General features: G+C 41.0%; 2 protein-coding genes across 5 annotated transcripts; one reads left to right on the forward strand and one right to left on the reverse strand.

Moving 5' to 3' along the window:
* The first annotated feature begins 121 nt into the window (after window positions 1-121).
* ist1 (IST1 factor associated with ESCRT-III) lies at window positions 122-5,450 on the forward strand. Of its 4 annotated transcripts, none has more exons than XM_020080181.2 (10): window positions 122-251; window positions 769-872; window positions 1,022-1,202; window positions 1,324-1,411; window positions 1,516-1,599; window positions 1,772-1,882; window positions 1,975-2,154; window positions 2,500-2,601; window positions 3,106-3,142; window positions 3,572-5,450. In XM_020080181.2, the coding sequence occupies exons 2-10, from the start codon at window positions 785-787 to the stop codon at window positions 3,736-3,738; spliced, it is 1,038 nt and encodes a 345-aa protein (XP_019935740.1). In that variant the 5' UTR covers window positions 122-251; window positions 769-784; the 3' UTR covers window positions 3,739-5,450. The 4 variants fall into 4 exon arrangements, with proteins under 4 accessions (XP_019935740.1, XP_069385363.1, XP_069385355.1 ...); XM_020080182.2 differs by having other exon boundaries at window positions 149-251; window positions 773-872; XM_069529262.1 differs by lacking the exon at window positions 3,106-3,142 and having other exon boundaries at window positions 2,500-2,605.
* pkd1l3 (polycystic kidney disease 1-like 3) lies at window positions 5,033-17,366 on the reverse strand. The gene is made up of 22 exons (XM_069529232.1): window positions 17,268-17,366; window positions 17,109-17,134; window positions 16,993-17,026; window positions 16,332-16,378; window positions 16,159-16,221; window positions 15,888-16,046; window positions 15,672-15,784; window positions 15,440-15,563; window positions 15,230-15,352; window positions 14,377-14,590; window positions 13,545-13,726; window positions 13,203-13,433; window positions 12,909-13,010; window positions 12,251-12,429; window positions 11,166-11,312; window positions 10,871-11,073; window positions 9,315-9,502; window positions 9,001-9,133; window positions 8,002-8,197; window positions 7,433-7,652; window positions 7,204-7,288; window positions 5,033-6,330 (listed from the first exon to the last, which is right to left on the reverse strand). The coding sequence occupies exons 1-22, from the start codon at window positions 17,335-17,337 to the stop codon at window positions 6,284-6,286; spliced, it is 2,886 nt and encodes a 961-aa protein (XP_069385333.1). The 5' UTR covers window positions 17,338-17,366; the 3' UTR covers window positions 5,033-6,283.
* Window positions 17,367-19,242: the final 1,876 nt, after the last annotated feature.

Below are 19,242 nucleotides of genomic sequence, written 5' to 3' on the forward strand. Positions count from 1 at the left end.
ATTGTGATCGTGTAAATGAAGCACATTTTGTTTTATTCTGTTATTTCCAGGCCCTGTTACACACAGCACGTTTATGTTTCACCTACATCTAATTCTTCTGATTATTCCGCGGCCACTGAATGCACTATAAGACTCCGCCCCTTACAGAAACGTCCCATGACGTAAGTGAAGCTCATTGCGGAAGTGAACGAGGCGACAGGAGACAGACGGAAACAAACAAGTTGGTGCGGACGCTTGACGGATATTTACCGGTGAGTTACTGTCGCTCTCTTCGACTTTGTCGCATTATTTCAAAGTTCTCCGCCATGTTGTATCAGTTTGTATCGCTGAAGCTAACGTTGAGCTAGGTAGCTAGAGCAGAACGATGACACAACAGAGGCGTGCTAACAAAGCTAGCTAACAGGTGTAACACCACACACAGGTTAATAGCTTCTGAACATAATAACATCGCTGTGGTTTATTATATATGTGGTAAAAAAACGATACTTAAAAGATTGTATCGTTTCGAGTGTGAGCTCAGGTGGCTTCGTTACCTCTCCGGCTAAAGCTAACTTCCGCAATGCTACGTAGTGTTTTGTCAGTGAGCTAACTTAATGCCATCGCGGTGTTTATGTTTGTTTGTTTGGGGTAAATGTGCGGAGTCATTCTGTCGCGATGGGTTGGTCTTGCTCACATGATGACGTGACTCAGTCGATCGGAGGTCAGCTGGCCTGTGTTGCCTGGTTTCGGTTGAATACTTCCGCCCGTCTCATGCTCTCCTGCTCTCAGACAGAACATCACCATCATGCTGGGAGGAGGATTCAAAGCAGAGAGGCTAAGAGTGAACCTCCGGCTGGTCATCAACCGACTCAAACTCCTTGAGAAAAAGAAAAGTGAGTCTGGGGCTGGGTGAACAAACACTAGTCTCCTACATCAGTGGATTCGTGCTAAGAAGTCAAGCGTGTTTATTTGATTTAGTTCTTCCTTCTAATTACTTTTTATCTCTTACCCCCCACTGCCATTCACAAATTTAAAATTAAAGCTGAGCTCGCTCAAAAGGCAAGGAAGGAGATCGCAGATTACCTGTCATCAGGAAAAGATGAGCGGGCTCGGATCCGCGTGGAGCACATCATCAGAGAGGACTACCTGGTGGAGGCCATGGAGATCCTGGAACTGTACTGCGACCTGCTTCTGGCTCGCTTTGGCCTCATTCAATCAATGAAGTGAGTACTAAACTAACTGATGCACAGTGTGCATGAATTTTCCACTCTGGCTTTAGACATAGTCTGTCTGCCGGTCGCAGTGCTCAGCCTTGTCAAGCCAGTTTCTGTTGTTTCTGATCAGGGAACTGGATCCAGGCTTACAGGAAGCGGTGTCCACACTCATCTGGGCAGCACCTCGTCTTCAGGCAGAAGTGTCTGAACTAAAAATTGTAAGTGCTTCTGAATTCAACAAATTACTGGCCACGATCCCAGGAGTATTTAACAAGTTATGTCTATTTATTAGATTTGTCTAATCTCTGAATCTTTTTTGCAGGTGTCTGAACAACTATGTGCAAAATATAGCAAGGAGTATGGCAAGCTGTGCAGGACAAACCAGATTGGCACAGTCAACGACAGGGTAGGGGATTTTTTTCCACTGACTGCCAATGGGTTTTTTCAAGATTGTTGTTGTTTTTATGTGTGAGCTACTGGAATTATCCATTTACAAAGTATTTTATCTTAAGAGCGCGTGAACCTTTAGTGTGGAAAGTTTTTATCAGTAGCTTACCACATATCTACTTTGTTTATAGCTGATGCACAAACTGAGCGTAGAGGCCCCTCCCAAGATCTTGGTAGAGCGCTACCTGATTGAGATCGCCAAGAACTACAATGTGCCATATGAACCTGACGCCATGGTCCGGGTGAGCATTTAAGAATCAGTTATCGCTCAGTGTGAAGGATGAAGTTGTACACTCTGTTTACTTACCACTTATCCACTCCTGTCTCCTCACAGCCTGAGGTGGCTCCTGGCGAGGAGGCAGACCTGATTGACGTGGACAATGACAAGAAGTTTGGAGGTGGAGGAGGGGGTGGTGGAGATTTCTTTGTGCCTCCTGCTGGTGCTATGCCTATGGCCATGCCGATGCCCATGCCAATGCCAACAGCATTTAACTATCCACCTCCCAAAGGAGCCGTAAGGAATTCTTTTCAAAGACCCTGTTCTTTATGACTTACACATGTGATTAAAACTTTAAGAGTCTTAAGCATTAAGAGTCTTCAACCAGATTATATACTATCACATTGACCAAATGAGCCACAATGATTGATAACGTAAAAACTGGGCAACAACAGAAATTTTTTGAGATTAAAACATGTTTGAATTACAAAATGTGTTAATGAACATGCTTTTAAAACGAATGACAGCCATTACTGAATATTACAATGACTTTTATTGTGGAGAAGCAAGAAGATTTACAAAGATTTACACTTGGCAGCTGCCCCCATCAGACTTGCACCTGACTGTTTTTTTTTCTTCCAGGAACCGTTTAATGCACCCATTGGAACCTATGACAACTTTAAGCACCAAATGGGAGGAGGGCAGCCCCCACAGCTGCCCAATTTCCCCCCCACATACGAGTCCGTAAGTGACTGAACTCTTCCCATCAATGCCCCCCTCCTGTTTCCACAGATGGACAGACGAACAGGGCAGGGCAACACTCAGGGAAGAGCAGTTCATTCAGCTTGCTTGCAGTTTTACCTGTCGTCTACACTTTTACACTGTTCCTCAGCATAGGCCAAGTTTTTGCTTCATCTGCATGGATGTCAGTAGCATGAGATGCTCATACCTAACTACTAACTGTGACTTTATTAGTTGCTCTGGGTGGGGTTAAAATGAACAGACGAGGGTGTTAAAGGCATTTTAGAGTGAGCTTAGGTTAGTACAGTCCTAACACCTGTTTTTGTTTGACTCGCGGAAGGTGGTGGTTTCTCATAAAATCCCCTGCAGCGCTCCCTTTTCTTTTCTTACTATTTGTGTTTCTCTGCAACATTAAATGTGATTGTTAATTATTAATACTAACTCGTATAACATTATTTTATTTCAACGTAAAGATGACAGAAGTCCTGACATAGTTGTCTGTTTCAGATTGATGACCTAGCTTCTGTTCCTTTCCAGGCTGTAGGTGAGTTCTGCCTGACAGACAGCTAAATCATTTACTAAACCTACTGGGTTTAGTAGTTTTCAGCAAATTTTACCGAAATAAAAGTATTGACACCTGTATTAATAGTTTCTATATAACTTCTTTATACTATATTTATTTCAGTTTAGTGCTTTGTTGAATTTTTTCCTGTAGCAGGACTCTGTATGTGGTACTTTCATTAAAATGAAGCTCATGTCACCCAGTGCAACTGTGGCTTAGTGAAATGTTAATTCAAATGATCCCCCAGGCCTTTAAGTAACAACAGCCTGCATCTATAATGTCATAAAAAAAATTTGTGGAGTATTTGTGCTTTTTGATTTTCTATGTACAGTTCATATTTATGTCACATGCAAATCCTTTATTCTTAATATAAACTCACGATTAGTTTTTCCACCATTTTTCACTCTCCAGGTCCTGGACCTTCATCTAAGCTATTTGACAACAACGCTCTCCCAGAACTCCCGTCAGTTCCAGACACACTCCCCACATCGTCCTTCGGCGGCAACACCACCAACTCGGATGACATCGACTTTGACGATTTAACACGACGGTTTGAGGACCTCAAGAAGAAGACTTAAGTGCCGTATCCCTGGTCAACACACACACAGTTCTGTGTCATCACCTACACAGCTCAGAACAGGAAAATTGAAAAAGGCTCTGTATCAGTTCTGCATAGTTCTCCCCTTACATGGTGATGTTATCTCACACAGATGTTAAACATAGAAGTATTCTTACCTCATTTACATAAACATGACCCGCTCACCAAGGGTGTGGTTGCTCATTCGACCCCGTCACTGATCAGAAATCTGTTCACAGCTCCGGTGAGGAACCATATGCTTTAATATCTTTATACATACGACACATGATAAGAATTCTTACCACCATGTTGTTGTTGACCCCCTTTTGACCCTTTTTCATTTAAGATCACACTGACTTTTATATTTTCCCCATTTGTGTGTGTGATTTGCTGTGTAATCAAACCTAGATTATAGATAATTGTAGCTTCTCCCTGGGTTTTGGTTCTGACTAATAATTTACAGCACAGGCTTTGATTTTACTTCCTCTGTGATCTCTGCCATTGTGTCACTCACTTCTTGCCCAGACTCGTCAAACAAGCCTGACTTGCCATCCCAGTTTGGAAAGTAGCTGGCATTCACACTCGCAAAGTTTACAAATAAGAAATGACATCATGACAAATGGAAGCCATATTTTCATTGTCTTGCACAGTCATTTTTTTTTTTGACACACTCCTGATCGCCGCACTTCTAAAACTTCATGGTTTATTTATGGCAGAAAAAAACCGGGGTGAACCTTCCAGGAAAATCTGATGGTGACATATCAAACCTTTTCTGTTACGTGGATGATGGGGCACAGATGTAAAGTAGTAACACAGTGTATGGAAATCTGTAATAATACATTTACAATCATAGAGATAGACCTATTAACATTGATGATTTAACTGTACAGTATCTTAAACAATGTTTTTAAGCCCTTTTGAATGTTGCTTTCAATAAACCTCAACCTGCACTTTCTTATTTTGTAAGTAATTAATGTACAGGGAAAATGTGTGCCGACAACAGCAGTCGCACAACAACCTGATCGGATTGATGGGATGCAAATATTGGCCCCTTACTACTGGTTTGTGTTGAATGTGTGTGCAAGTCTTATACTTTACATGTACCACTGCATCTGCCTTAGTTACCATCTCTAATCAGAGGCCTTGTCAGTTTGTACTGGGTTCATAAATTTGGTATCCATCGAGATTGGATAAGTTACCTGCATTGAGTCTCAGTCGTTAGGATTATACTTTATTTTCTTTACCCATCAACAATTCTGTAAAATCTGTTGAGTTGATTTTCTCATATTTGATGGAAAAAGAAAAAACGTCTCTACCGGCCACATAGTTTTGTGTTTCCTGTGGTAAAGCGGGACTGAGGTGGTTTCTTGTGCAGGCGTTGGATTATTGCTGCAACCTGACCACACCAAGCCCTGCTCGCATGGCAGTTGAATGGTGGCCTTGAATTAAAAGATTCACTGATGTCTGGAAAGCACAAGTTTTCCAGCTGGGTGATGGGTGAAAGCTTACGTAAAGGTGTTACACATGTTGGGTATAGTAGAGAGATTATTTACACTACAGAACTGTGATCTGCTCACTGTCTTTTCTACAATGGACTGTTCTTTCATGCTTAAAACCTTGACACATGAAATTGTGTACTGTTGCAAAAAAACAGAATTGTTTTTCCACTGTATAGTAAGATACCAATTTAATAAAAGATTATTTGGAACTGGACACTGGTTAAGTTATTTCACTATTGTTCACAACACTGTAATGCCAAATGATAAACAGCAGGGGTCCTCAGTGTAAAGAAATGTTCTTACTGAGTGATGTACTACAACAAATCTCTATTGATAAAATGGATTATATATCATTGACGTTCAGTTTGTCTTATTTCAGATGTGAGGAATCAGTTCTTTTTGATGGTATATCATGTATTCATAATAACAGATACATTTTCCCTTCATGTCTCTAAATGTATGAAAATCCACTCACTCATTTCTAAGCGGTTAAGGAGGACGCCTTTTACATCAAGACTTATGGAGATCATAACAAATAGCTGGGAGGGTAAATCAAATATGTAGTAGAGGACTCAGGGTGTAGTGTACAATGTGTTACTTGAGGCTTTTGAAAATCAGTAATTCATGTCGTCCATTTTTATTTACAGTTTATGGTTATAACAGGTTTTGGACCTGCTTGAATGATGTTCAAATGAATGATGTTGACATGAAATGAAAAGTGTATCCACATGTGAACCAGAGCTGGGAAAGTAAAGCAACCAGGGATATTCTTTATGTACACATACATCATCATGCAGAGTAAATAAACCTGAAAGAAGCAACACTTTGACATGGAAGAGCAACATTTTCCCTGACTCACCAATTCAGAAACCATACTCGGGCATTGGAGATTCTGTACACATGTAAAAACCAGGATGTGTTATGCAACTTCATGCTCAGAAAGTAAAACTTCCATTAAGTGCAAAAGAGTGTTTAAGAAGCAAGGGTGCCGTGTGTTGAAGTCGTGCCCATCGGAGGAGACATCTCACCCGGCAGAATGCAGCGTCCTCACAGCGTGTGCCTGCCGGAGTACCGCCTGCAGCTGTCTTGTTGCTCTGGGAAATGGAGGAGACGGTTCAGTGAGACTCACAGTGCTTCACCTCTCTCAAACTGAAGGAAGGATGCACAGATACACTTGAAGAGAGACAGAGGAGTCACTTGGGACGAGAAGAACTGAAAGGGTCACTAGTTACAAAGTTGTCAAAGCAAATAGTTTCACTGTTGCTTCATTACGTAAGTGCTCTCTGCAGTCAACCTGAAACAGAATGCAATGGATACACCTGCTTCATGAAATATGAATAAGTCCTCTGGGTTAAATTCATGTGTTAAATGACATTTAGAGGACATTTCTTCCCCCCAATCCTGTCTCAGATGTCTTTAAAGTCTATTCTGTAATTCTGTAGTTAGATATTTTTCTACTTTTTCAGTGTTATATCTGTAATTTTGATTTTTACAAAAAGTGAAATGCTTGGAAATAATATTTTATTTTGAAGCAAATGTAGACTTTTAGCTATTTTTTGCCAGTTGGAGGCAGCAGAAAAAGTTGACGTCCATCACTGATTATTTATACCTTTTTAATGAATCTTTCCTTCTATTATCACATCTTGTTATGGCCTTTATAGTAGCTTTTTAAATGTATTCTATTGTATTCCATTGTCAGCATTTTTCTTGACTCATCAGTCAGTTGTAAACGACTTTGAACGGCCCTGACTTCTCTGAAAGGTGCTAAATGAATAAAGTTTGATTAATTGACCTGAAAAGTTCCTATGGTTGCATTGCGAAGTTGCAGACTTACACAATCCATGAAATCAGTTTCATAAAGCACTGACATGACACAGCACTTACAACCTTTTACCAACAGCTCAGAGTCTGTACAGCCAAACCAGTTCAGTTCAAGTAATATATGAGCTGCAGAATGTTTTCCTTACCTAACAGCACTTTCTCTATTTCCTCCGTCTCCTCCACAGATACAGGTTTCAGCAGCAGTGCAAAGAACACAGCGATGCCGATCACCTGCAGACACAGATAATCCTCTGTAAATGTATAAGAAAGATAAGACAATATACAGAAATCTTATAAATAAACTGCATTATTTAGGAGAATGCAAACTACCTTAAGCCTGGTTATTTAATCCCAAGTTTTTCCATCTTTACCAACCTTGAGCGGCTGCAGAATGAAGATGCTCTGGAAGAGGGAGAGGCCCAGAGACATGACCCACTTGATGGACTTATCTTTGCCGTACTGAAAACCATACAAGAGGGTGAAGTAGGTGGACACTGCGCTGATGGACAGCAACAGGAACCAGCCCAGGAACACACACCACCAGGGCAGCCAGCAGCCCCCAGTCCTCCTCTTCTTCTTTTTCACAGGAGGTGGGCTGGGCCAAGAGAAAAATAGATGATGCAAACAGTAAAGAATAGTTTTTATAAACTATATACTACTATATCATGTTTAACCCCTGTCTGTTTGTTGGTTGGTTTGTTTGTAAGCAAATTGGAACCTTTTCAAGTCTTTTATTATGACAAATAAGGTTTCTTTTCGTCTAACTGCCCTAAAAACGACAGCAATGGACAGATCACTATATTTTTGCAAATAAAATGAATAACTACTGTACTTTAATTTCATCGTTTCTGTTTCTTTAAAATTCAGCACATTTAGCGAGCTGATATCTGAGTGTGTGAAATTTGAGGTTATTTCTGCGTTTGTGCGTTGGCCGGAGTGCTGACCAGTAGGCCAAGTGGCTGCTGAAGACCATCTCCGCCTTGCGAACCAGCACGTTGGTGATGTTGAGTGCCTGCTGGTACTCCTCTGGACTCGGGAAGTTTTTTCCATCCAGCTTTTCCAGGTCCATCAGGAGGTGACAGAGACCAGCGAGGAGGAACTTGCTGCAGTACACCCAGTGAGGGTCACTCTCACTCTCCCCTGTGACAGGATTACACCAGAGGGACCAGCGTGTAATTACATTTCTCTGCACAGCGTGATCTTTCTAGCACTTGAGGTTTCTTTCTGGAAGAATTTGCTGCACAAATCAAGTGTTGCTTTGTATTCTATTTATAAATTGGGAGATAATCTACCTAAAATGTAAAGGTTTCAGTATCACTCAATCAAATTTTATTTGTATAGCCGATATTGACAAATCACAATTTCTCTCCTCGGGCTTTAACAAGGTGTGACATCCTCTGTTCTTAACCCTCAACAAGAGTTACTACCAATAAACCCTTTCAACAGGGGTAACGTAGAAACCTCAGAGAGCCACATGTGAGGGATCCCTCTCCCAGGACGGACAGAAGTGCAATAGATGCCACTTGTAATGGAGAACGTCAGAAAAATAATTAAGTAAGAGTAATTACAGCATTGGTTAGAGTAAACAGTTGCATGATGGAAGGTAAAGGAATGGTATCTGAGTATCTGAGTAGACATATTGTATATCAAGCAGTCTTGTTGTAATCATTCATTCATCAGTAGCATGCTATGAGGGAAAACACTGCTCCTTTATTACAGTGAACACTGAAGTGAATTTAAAGTACATAAAACACTGTTGTTGTTGAATGTATGTGTCCACTTGCTCCATCTTTGCCATTTTGGTTAATTTCCCTCAACAATGCTGCTCTGGTTATTTCTGCTTTTATCTATTCATCATATAGTTTACACAGTTACCAAAACAAAAGGAAATCAATGCATGCAAATCTTCTGCAAAAGTAAATAAATGAAAATAAAAAAACTACCTTGCATGAGTTGGAGGAAATCATGCACCCTGTCCAAGCTGGAGCAGAGGTCAGCGGTGGACTCCAGCCTGGACGTCTCTGAAATCTTGTTCCTCGGACTTTTGCTCACCAGAGAAATAACCTCCTCTGCGTCCTATGAGGGACGGACAACAAAACACCAAATGCTGCATGTACTGTATATATCATCAGCAGGAGATGCAGCATTAACTGAATGCAAAAACATGTCCCTGGTCTCACAAGGAAAGCAATGAGTGTAATTCATTCGAGTAATGCACAAAATAAGTCAAATGCAAATGCTGAGCACACTCTCGCACCTTCAGAATAGTCGGTATGGTAACTGCAGAGGGTCTCTGGTTCTCCTCACAGTCGTCTTTTTGAGGATTTGAAATGATGCGGGGTCGGATGCTGCGGAAGATGGTGATGATGAGGATGTTGATTGGGAACATGAGGAGACCACTCTGAACGCCCACCATCAGCTCCTGCCAGGTAATTTCCAATGAACCTGAACAAAGACAAGGACACAGTTGTTGATGCAACTGAGAAGAGGCCAGCAACAAAAAGAGGTCTGCAGCAACAGTGATTTGGATATTTGCAGTGCAACCTGTGCCACCTTCACTTTGCAATTTCGACACTCACAAAATGTACAATGCATTTTGTTAAATGCAGAATATTTCATTGGTTTCATAATGCAAAGACAAAAAGCAAAAATAATTAAAGGAAATCAAATCAGCAACGGAGGCTGATATTTTAACCATAACGTATGATATCTTGTTTTCTTTAAGCCATGAACACTTGTCATGTGGTCAGTTTAGTACCAAAAAAATAAATTATTATTTTATAAAATCTTTAAAACTCACAATGATTATTACAGTATTTTCCCTGTAGGTGGTGACACCAATCTGTGTACAGCATAGACTGTAAATACAGAAGGACAGTGTGACATCTCCACAAAAGTGAAACCAAATCGCCTCAATCGCCACCTGGTGGCTGGCTGCAGTATAGATCATAAATCCTGTCTCCTCCATGTTAATTGATGGGCCATGGATGAAGTGGAATACACACTAGTGTAGTCTTAATTTCTCCAGTAGGTTTGGTTTTGATTTTTAAAGAGTGGCCAATAGGAGTGGTGATTGACAGCTGAGACTGACTCATGATTGGTCGACTGCTTGTATCGACAGGACCTCGCTCCCGTGGTTACATCCCCCAATCTCTACTGCACAGACTCTGGCTCCTAATGCGCAACATGGCCATGTTCATATCCAGGATATTTTAGCTTCACTGCTGGATAGTGGGAGGAAGTAGAGATGTCCTCCATCTTTTTTACAGTCTATGATGTCATCAGCAGGTTTTTCTGACAATGACTAAACAGCTCCCTCTTGTGGACAGTCTGTAGTCCGCTAAATGTGAGTGACTGAGTTAGTGAGATGAAAACCCAGCTGACTGAGTCACTTCTCCACACAAAACCTATTGTGAATAACTCTCTGAAGTCCAGCTTACTGGTTACATACACCCACACGTGTACACATGGTCAGCATGTTGTTGGAAAAGCACTTGTGGTGCTACGTTTCTTTTCAACGCCTACGACTTCTAAAAAGCAACAAGCTCAGTATGATGTGTAAGTTTGAAAAAGTGGCTCTTATTCTCTCATCCCACATGTTTTATTCATCTAATCCTGCAAACTTGTACTGACGCATCCATAGCTGAAAATGTTTTATGTAATGTGTTTGCTTCAACCTTTTATCCAAAACTTCGAGACCCAAGAAGAACTTCTCGTTATATTCCATTTAAAATGTGTGTGTGAATATGTGGATTATTATTGTTAGTAAAGCTTGGAAACAGCTAAAATAATAAGTGTTGACGAGTGATTGACCTAATGAAAAAAGCACTGGTGAGTCCTCATTTATAGGAACGTTCCAGAAGGCGATGTTAATGGCCATAGTGCAGAGGAGCAGGCTCATGCAGCATGAGACCCTCTGGGCTCGTGTGAACGGACTCCGCGAGGGAGGATCCACGATGGACACCCAGATGTGTTCATCCCTAAAGCCGGTCGACGTTCTGCTCTGGAAAATATTCCTGACAGAGAAAAACAGAAACTCATAATGACACTGATCATCAAGAGCAGAACTGGTTTCAGTGGCAGTCATGTAAAGTGGAACATCTCTGACCTGAAGCTGGCGATCTCGTTGCTCTTCGCAGCGTTGAAGGTTTTCTTGGTCATGCCGTCTCCACGGTCGGCGCTCAGCCAGCAGTCACAGAAGAATTGCCACATGTGTCTTGTTTGGAGGTCTATTATGATCACTTTGTTTATATACCTTTTCACAAGGGAAATTCACAACGCAAAAAATATGTTATGTATAACCGTATGGGTAATTACTGGATATATTTTTCACTACACTTGATAGCTGTGCAGACTAGGAGCACCAGATAAGTCTGTACTCTTAAAGGTCAATTTACCATCTACTTGTCGGCAGTCAAAATTAACACATTAACAAAAAGCATAAAATATTCACCACATCATGCGAAAAATGGTACAAACTCATAAACATCTGTTCACTAAACATTCATCAAGAACCATGAATTGTTCTCTGAGAAATCAATGAAAATGCTGCAAAACACCCTCTCTCACACTGTTAAAGAAAGTCAAGAGAAATCCACTGATCAGGATCCACGTCAAAATGTAACGGGTTCCTTCTTGGGTCATGGCCCACCCCTCCAAAAGATGTCATGGAAATTGGTTTTGTAGTTTTTTGCATAATTCTGCTTGCAAATGAAGACATAACCTCCTCGATGGAGTTAATGATAGGGCTGACCCTGACGCTGCGATAAGCATGATCTCTTACTGTAGTGTATACACTGCTGTATGTTGTTCCAAGGATTTTAAAGTGTGTGTGTGTGTGTGTGTGTGTGTGTGTGTGTGTGTGTGTGTATGCGGGTGAAGTGTTAAATGATCGAGGGACCGTATCATTTTTAAGTGTTTTTGTGACAAAGGCAAGCCTCCTGTTCAGCAGAGAGGCGTACACGCTACCTGTACCTCGCTCAAACAACCCTGTCAATTTCTCACATGTCCAGTGCAGAGCTGAAACTATCCCAGCATAAAAAAGACAACCTGGAAATGACATGAAGCTGCTTGTACATATCATTAATGCTAAAAGTATAAAGTTTAATATTCACTAAAAGTAACGTGCCAGTGATAGTTTGAAGAACGTATGAATTGCTACTGAGGCGTGTTTAGTCTCAGCCTGTGTTGTACCATGATGGGTGACCTCCAGAGTTGTCATGCTGCAGCCGGAGGTTCTGCACATCTCCCACTGGGAACGGCGCGGCCAATAGGAACATGTCGACAGCTCCTCTCTCAAATACAGGCTTATCGGGATCAGTGAGTGTGTGTGTTTCACTCTCTCCCTCTGTGCCAATCAGCTTCACTGTGACCTGCAGGAGAACACGACGTAACGATTCAACAGCACCCAGCATTTTATAGAGGAGCCCATTTTATACTTGACATAACCATAAATACCAAACAAACCACAAAACATCACTGATTGGTTATGCAGTTGGGGAAAACATGGATATCAAATTTCTGTCTTAATTTTTAATCTGATTCATCTGATTTTCATGAAATCAGACTCCAATTTTGAAAAACTGTGATCTCACTGTAAAACTGTAAAAATAAATAAGTAAATGAACTGAATTTGTTTGCTGTTTGAAGACAAATATATTGAGGGAAATGGAGAAAAAACATGAATCATTATATCTATGTATTAAGCATCCACAGTGTGAATTAAACAGGCTTAAAGAAGCAGCATGGGCCTTTAAGCCAACATGTATGGTACCTCAGTAAAATTATTCTTCTATGAGCTATTCAAGAAAAGAAATAAATCATAATTCTGCAAATGAAAGAAGACTCTCACACTGGCAGTCGTCCCAGCATTCTTGCGATGGCCAGTTTGGACACTGATCAGGTAGTTGTATTGAGCTCCTGGGTGGTTGTCCTCCAGCAGAGTCATCTTCCTCTGATAGTTCAACGTAAAACAGTAAAGAGCATAAATACCAATGTTTTGGTGGAAATTGCTGTATTTTGGGCAGTGGAGAGTTTAGTTTCCAAACAAAACATCCACCATTCACAGAAATGGTGGGGGGTCATATGCTTGTAGATTGCTGATAATCAAGAAGAGAGCATCTGTTTTTCCAGTGGAGAGACTGACCTTAGAGAGTGCCCTGCGGTCAGAATAGCAGGCCCACAGCAGAGTGGCCAGGTAGAGGCCGAAGAACGCACACAGCAGGGCCAGCACCACAAAGTTCTCAGAGACAGTGGCGAACAACTCGGCCGTATGAGATATGTCCACATAGTTTGGCATCACGAAAAAGGAGCTCCCGAACAGAGTGAGGTGATTACACAGACACTGTGTTCTTTCTGGAGTGGTTTTCTCTCCCACCTTAGACAACGACAGCTAATCAGCTGCTGCAGATATATAACTGTACATGTACATGCAGAGCCAAAGTAAAACAGCCACGTTTATTAAGACTCTATCCCTGTGAAAACTCACCTGGCAGCCCTCTGTGGTCCACATCTCCCTCTCTATGTGCCAGTAAAGACACTTGCTCATGAAAGTAGATATAGTCAGTGTCAGGCCTGGTTCCCATGTGGAGTTAAAGAGTCCAGCATCCACGTACCAGATTCCAGGAGTCTGCTCTAACATCTCTGGGGTTATAATCCAGCGGTAGCGTCCTGTAGCAAAAAGCAGCTCAATAGAACATCATAATCCAAGAAACTATTGAATGAAACTTCAAAGAATTTGTCTATTTGATATAAAATAATATATGAGAGAGTATGTACAAAGCATGGAAACTAGAAGTTCTGCCCTGCGGTTGTTTACCTTCACCGCCCAGTGCAATTTTAGTCTTTACAGGTGTTTCTGATGTATTGCATTCATAAAAATATGAGGTTATTTTGACCTTTGACCTTAACCACTGAAATCTGATCAGTTAATCTTTGATTTCAAATGACAACTGGCCAAAATATGAAAAAATTCCTCAGTTCAAGGGGTCAAAAACAGATAATACTTGTGTCCAACTGAAGATTTGTACCAAATTTGAGGAAATTCCCTCAAGTTGCTGTTGAGATATCGTCTTCAAAGGAATGGGACGGACAACGCAAAAGTACCCGTGGCCACTGACAGTCTCCAATGCTGAAGCATTAATATTATATTACAAGAAATCTGTCTTTAACTGTTTTGTATAATTGCAAGAGTCCCAACCTGGATCAGGATTATTCTACTGCTGCAGATGCAGATTACTTTAACAGACACATAAATCTCTCACAGATATTGAACTCTGATGTCAGCTTACATGGTAATACATTAACTCCTGATTTTTTACCTGTTGGTCTCAAGATGGTTGTGCTATTCAAATATGTAGGAGGTGACCCATGTGACAAGGTGAGAATCAGTGACACATTGGTACTGGGCTCCACGTCAAAGACGATGGTCATGTTCGGGTCAGAGACGTTGATGGTGGTCAGCGCTTTTGTGTTTCTCTCCAACATAACAGTGTTGCTCGTCAGTACTGAAGCACCTGCACGAGGCATAAAGATCTGGAGGAACCAGGAAATATAGCATCAAAATATGAAGACAGAGCATTAGACTGTTTTTTTCTTCAACTAAAGGTTTTAAATGAGAATTTGAAGCTCAATATTCATGGAAGTGGAAGTAAACATTTATGGATGTTTTAACAGCCTCAGACGCAGGTAGGATTTCTCCCAGTGCTCCCGATGGTCAGAATCTGTCATTCAGTTTCAACTTTTAAAAATAAACTGCAGATCCCATGGTTACGTTAGCAGCCCTTACTAGGATGATCACCTGCACACACAAATTCTCTCTGAGCAAATGCAGCCCCTCTCTCACAGGGGAAGAGGGGATGGCTGAGAGGGGATGGATGAATTGAAGGTTGTAAGGGAGAGTTTTTTGTCATTTTGGTTTAATCACCTGCTGATAATGTCACAAGCTGCTTTCTGTCGCCCAGCAGTGAGGAGTCTCACTCTAGACACTCTGAACAACCCTTCTAATAACACAGACATTGGTAATATGTCAGTTTCACCTTTTTCATTTTCAATCTGTCTCCAATCTGTTCTGGTCCCTGACAATCCTCACCTTTTCTTTTCATTTGCTTACAACCTACCTTAAAAAATATGAACACCATAGTTCAAATGACACAATATTCAATTCTCCTGTACCTCTATCATCTCTGTCAGGTTTTCCAGCCTAATGTCAGAGACCCCATTGCTGAGTAAGATGCTGCAAACAGTTCCTGAGATGTTGTCGTCAGAAGGATGAGGATTGTGTGAGAACGTGGCAAACTGAGAAAGAGAACAGCTCTGTTTAAGAGGCTGTAGATGACAACCATTACGAACACACGCATACTCGTGATGATAACACACACAGACCTGAGTGAAGACCTTGCTCTGCCCTTTCAGCTGAGTCCGAAGTGCTGAATACGAGGGGAGTTTGACGAACTCACCATCTTTCACTGAACCCAGGACTGCACCACTGAGGTCCGCAGGTTTGTAACTGACGAGAGGGAAATAAAAGGTGAATAAAAATATAAGAAAACCTAAATACACACAAAAATCATGGGATGTATACAAGGTCAGGGATATTCTGAAAGAAAATACCAACCTGTTCTGATAGATGGTGCCTGTCTGGTGCCTGATGATATATTGGCCTGTGATCACTGAACCAATCAGACTAGCGATTGTACGATAGATCTCAAAAACCTGCTCAAACAAAGCCTGGAAGGGGGAAAAGTTCAACATCACCTGACTATAAGACCAACAACGACAACAGTGTGTGTTATTGCTTGTGTGTACCAGTCACACGATCTAGTGAACGTACTGTGGGGCTTGGGTTTGCCTGGATGTCGCATCTTTTTATTGAGAGGAGGATGATGCCAGTGCTGCAGTTGATGATGTGACTGATGGTCTCATTGTTTTGCAAAGCAAATGTTGGAGTCAGTTTTTTGGTGACTTCATACAAATACTTAATGAAGTTGTCCTGCGAAGGTAAGAAACAGAGAACTTGTAACGCACCATGACAGACTCTCAGTATAAAAACAATATCATGATGATAATGAAGAATATATATTTTCCAAAGCGAAGGTACCCACCCTGCTGTCATTTGTCGGTTCCCCTACTGTTGTTTCCATTCGCTGTAGTTCTTTGTCTGCTGCCTGTTTCAGAAAAACAGCCCTTTTTTAAACTTAAGAAATAAAAGAGTATAATATTACATAAGCATATTGTATTCATTGTCTTTGTTTAAAATGAGCAAGGCATCCCTCACCAGGAGAAGACTCGTGATTTCTGACAGAGTTGCGGCACGTTTGGGTCCTGAAATTAAAGTGTGTGTTAGAGAGGCAGAGAAAGACAAGCACATACTCTGACTTTTTACTTTCAGTGAAAACACAGAAGATGCTTTCAGACATGCACAGAGAACGCAAATGTCCGAGTCGATTGCTCAACACATTTTCCTGAACTTTTCCTGCCAGCCCCCTAGTAAAATGTCTGGAAAATGTCAGAGAGAGCCAGCGCCAGAATTCAGTAGGAAAATGTCGGGCCTGGTACGTTAAGGATGTTTCTAAAACACATATCTCAGGATGAAAAAGAAATGCCAAATATGTAGAGGACACTGAGGAAGATGCCAACTTGGAAAGACAATGAGATCTGAGACTTTTTGGCGATAAGGGCCGACGCCGGGGCTGTAAATAAACATGTGAAATCACAGCGAGATTTATACCTCATGTCCTGGTCTACACAGGCGCCACCACTTGTATAAATGTTCGGGACATTTTCCTGCTGTTGTGAATGCTTCTAACTCGAACAATCTCCTGCTGTGTTCTTCATATGTGAAAGGCAAACTCTAGAAAATGTCCAGACCCAACTTCACCATTCGCCATTTACGGAGTTCATGTCTGAAAACTGCTGTTTTTTTCAATCTTACTTACGAGGTCTGCTCACATGACTGGACACAAATTTATTCTGCAAAGACAACATGAACAAAACATGAAAATTCCGTTTGTATGTTTGCATGGTTTCATTCTGTTAGTGTGCGATCTCTTACCGCTGTGTTTGATGAAGACCACAACCCTTTAAAACAAGAGTGACACATTCATCAAACTGCATGTTGAATACAAAGGAATGACAGACATGAAAGATAAAAAAAGGAAAAGGGAGGAAGGATGGAGCTAAAGCAATTATTAGGAAGCAGGTGTTCACATACTGCGGCTGCAGAGGAAGCTGCGTCTCTGGCTGCAGTCTGATGTAGAGAGCTGGAGAGGATTCAGCCTCATGTATGTGCAGCTGTACTCTGAGGTGTCACCATTTTCTGTTGTACACACACACACACACGTATATACTACAATACTGCCATTCATTTTCTGTTGATGGACTTTTGGAACAGGAAAATGTCAATTCAATTTGCACGTAATATACATGTTGTACGCAAATCAGTCAGTGTTCATTTTTAGTTGTTTATTGAGCTATTTAAAAAGTGTGTGTAGAGTGTAGCCGCATCTAGTGGTGAAGTTGAATGTTGCAGCTGAATACCCCTCACCTCACCCTCCCCTTCCAAACATGACAGAGAATCTGTGGCAGCCTTCAGTCCAAAAAGATTTATTTTGTCCAGTCTGGGCTACTGTAAAAAACATGGCAGCCTCCATATCGCGGACCTGCTCTAGATGTAAATGTAAAGTATTTAAATATAAAGGACCAATTCTATGGTGAAGAAAACAATTTGTGCAATTTCGATGAAACACTAGTGAAAACATCACTGGGATTTTATTTGATAGTCAATATCTGCCAATAGATCCTTTTCACCTAAATCTTGCACACTGAACCTTTAACACATCGTCAATCAAAACATAACTTAATCCTTTGAATACGTTTCTGAAAGTGTTGGGTGGATTTTGGTTATTTCTTAAACCCTCCTAGTGTTAAACTGACTATGGTGTCAATTCTGTGTTTTTTTACACTGAGTTCTACCCGCTCATATTCAAAGTTTTCTGTTGATATCTACATATACCGTATAGTATCACTAATGTGATGTAATCTGAACATGTCTAAATCTCTTTCTAAACCATTTATGTCACCAACCTTATTCTGAAAATATTCACTCAGAGTTACCATAGTCTTGTGTCATAAAATTATTTAATAAGACATTTACAATTAACTTTTTTATTTCTAAATCTGAGACAATAATGTTAATGTGTTTGAGAAGTTTGTCTTATTTTGTTAGGTAAAAAAATCCAGATCTGGATTTTTAATTAAAATTTATTATCTACATGGCATCGGATGATAAATGTATTCAAACAACTTGAAAACAAAAAGTTGTTTATTTCCTAGAGCTATTTGGTTTGGCAGTCCCAAAGAGACACTTATTCGATTTAAAGGATCAGAATCCAAGACATGATAAACTAAATATAAAAAAAAGCTTGTGTGTGTGTGTATTTTACTGACCTCCCCTTGGTTCCCCTTGGACCCCCTCCCCCAGCCACCATGTGAAGTTGCTGGTGTTTCTCCGTCTGGTGATGTTCTTCAGGAGAACTTTGATCGGGCTGTTCACCTCCTTCAGGAGCTCCCCTTCTCTCTTTTCACAGCTGCTCCTGGCCTGGGACCAGGTTTTCAACTCCTCCACAAACTCAAAGCAGACTCTTCTGAAAACGAGATCACACCGGGCAGGGAAAGCATCGCCGCTACAGGTCTCAGACTCCATAGGTGAAAGTAGAAATCCAGCTGAAATCCACAAAAAGACAGAGGTTCGCAGCAACATGGTTATTGTGATGTACTGAACTAAAGGACATAGTGCTGAGGGAACTGAGGCTGCAGCAGCAACTGAGCAACATCATGTTCGTCTGTCACATGTAAATGAGTGAACTTTCTCCAGAAAAACACTGCATGTGTTCTCAATAGATTAGGAAAATCACTGCAGACACTCAAACAAGATGCAAAGTGAAGGAGTCACTTGGCAAAGGTCACACAAGATGAACCTTTTCTTCTGCAACTGACCAAGGACAGATTCCACCTTTTCATTCGCTGATCACACGAAAAAACATACAGAATAATACTATTGTGTTTGTATGATAATGACAATGCATAAGAAATACACACATTTTTCTCAAATGAAATCCTTGTTTATATGAACTGCCTCTTTCCTTTACCTTTTGAGAAACACTGTGGGTGCAGAGGTAGCTGTGGTG

Source organism: Paralichthys olivaceus, chromosome 1 (genome assembly GCF_024713975.1).
Source record: "Paralichthys olivaceus isolate ysfri-2021 chromosome 1, ASM2471397v2, whole genome shotgun sequence".
NCBI lineage: Eukaryota > Metazoa > Chordata > Actinopteri > Pleuronectiformes > Paralichthyidae > Paralichthys > Paralichthys olivaceus.

Excerpts from the sequence above, each read along its gene's own strand:
- ist1 (XM_020080181.2), top strand. The coding sequence starts at position 785 with ATGCTGGGAGGAGGATTCAAAGCAGAGAGGCTAAGAGTGAACCTCCGG. Across the intron at positions 1,600-1,771 it reads TTGGCACAGTCAACGACAGG|CTGATGCACAAACTGAGCGT; the intron begins GTAGGGGATTTT and ends CTTTGTTTATAG. Across the intron at positions 2,155-2,499 it reads ATCCACCTCCCAAAGGAGCC|GAACCGTTTAATGCACCCAT; the intron begins GTAAGGAATTCT and ends TTTTTCTTCCAG.
- pkd1l3 (XM_069529232.1), bottom strand. The coding sequence starts at position 17,337 with ATGAGGCTGAATCCTCTCCAGCTCTCTACATCAGACTGCAGCCAGAGA. Across the intron at positions 11,074-11,165 it reads AACGAGATCGCCAGCTTCAG|GAATATTTTCCAGAGCAGAA; the intron begins GTCAGAGATGTT and ends TTTCTCTGTCAG. Across the intron at positions 8,198-9,000 it reads TTTCCTCCAACTCATGCAAG|GGGAGAGTGAGAGTGACCCT; the intron begins GTAGTTTTTTTA and ends ATCCTGTCACAG.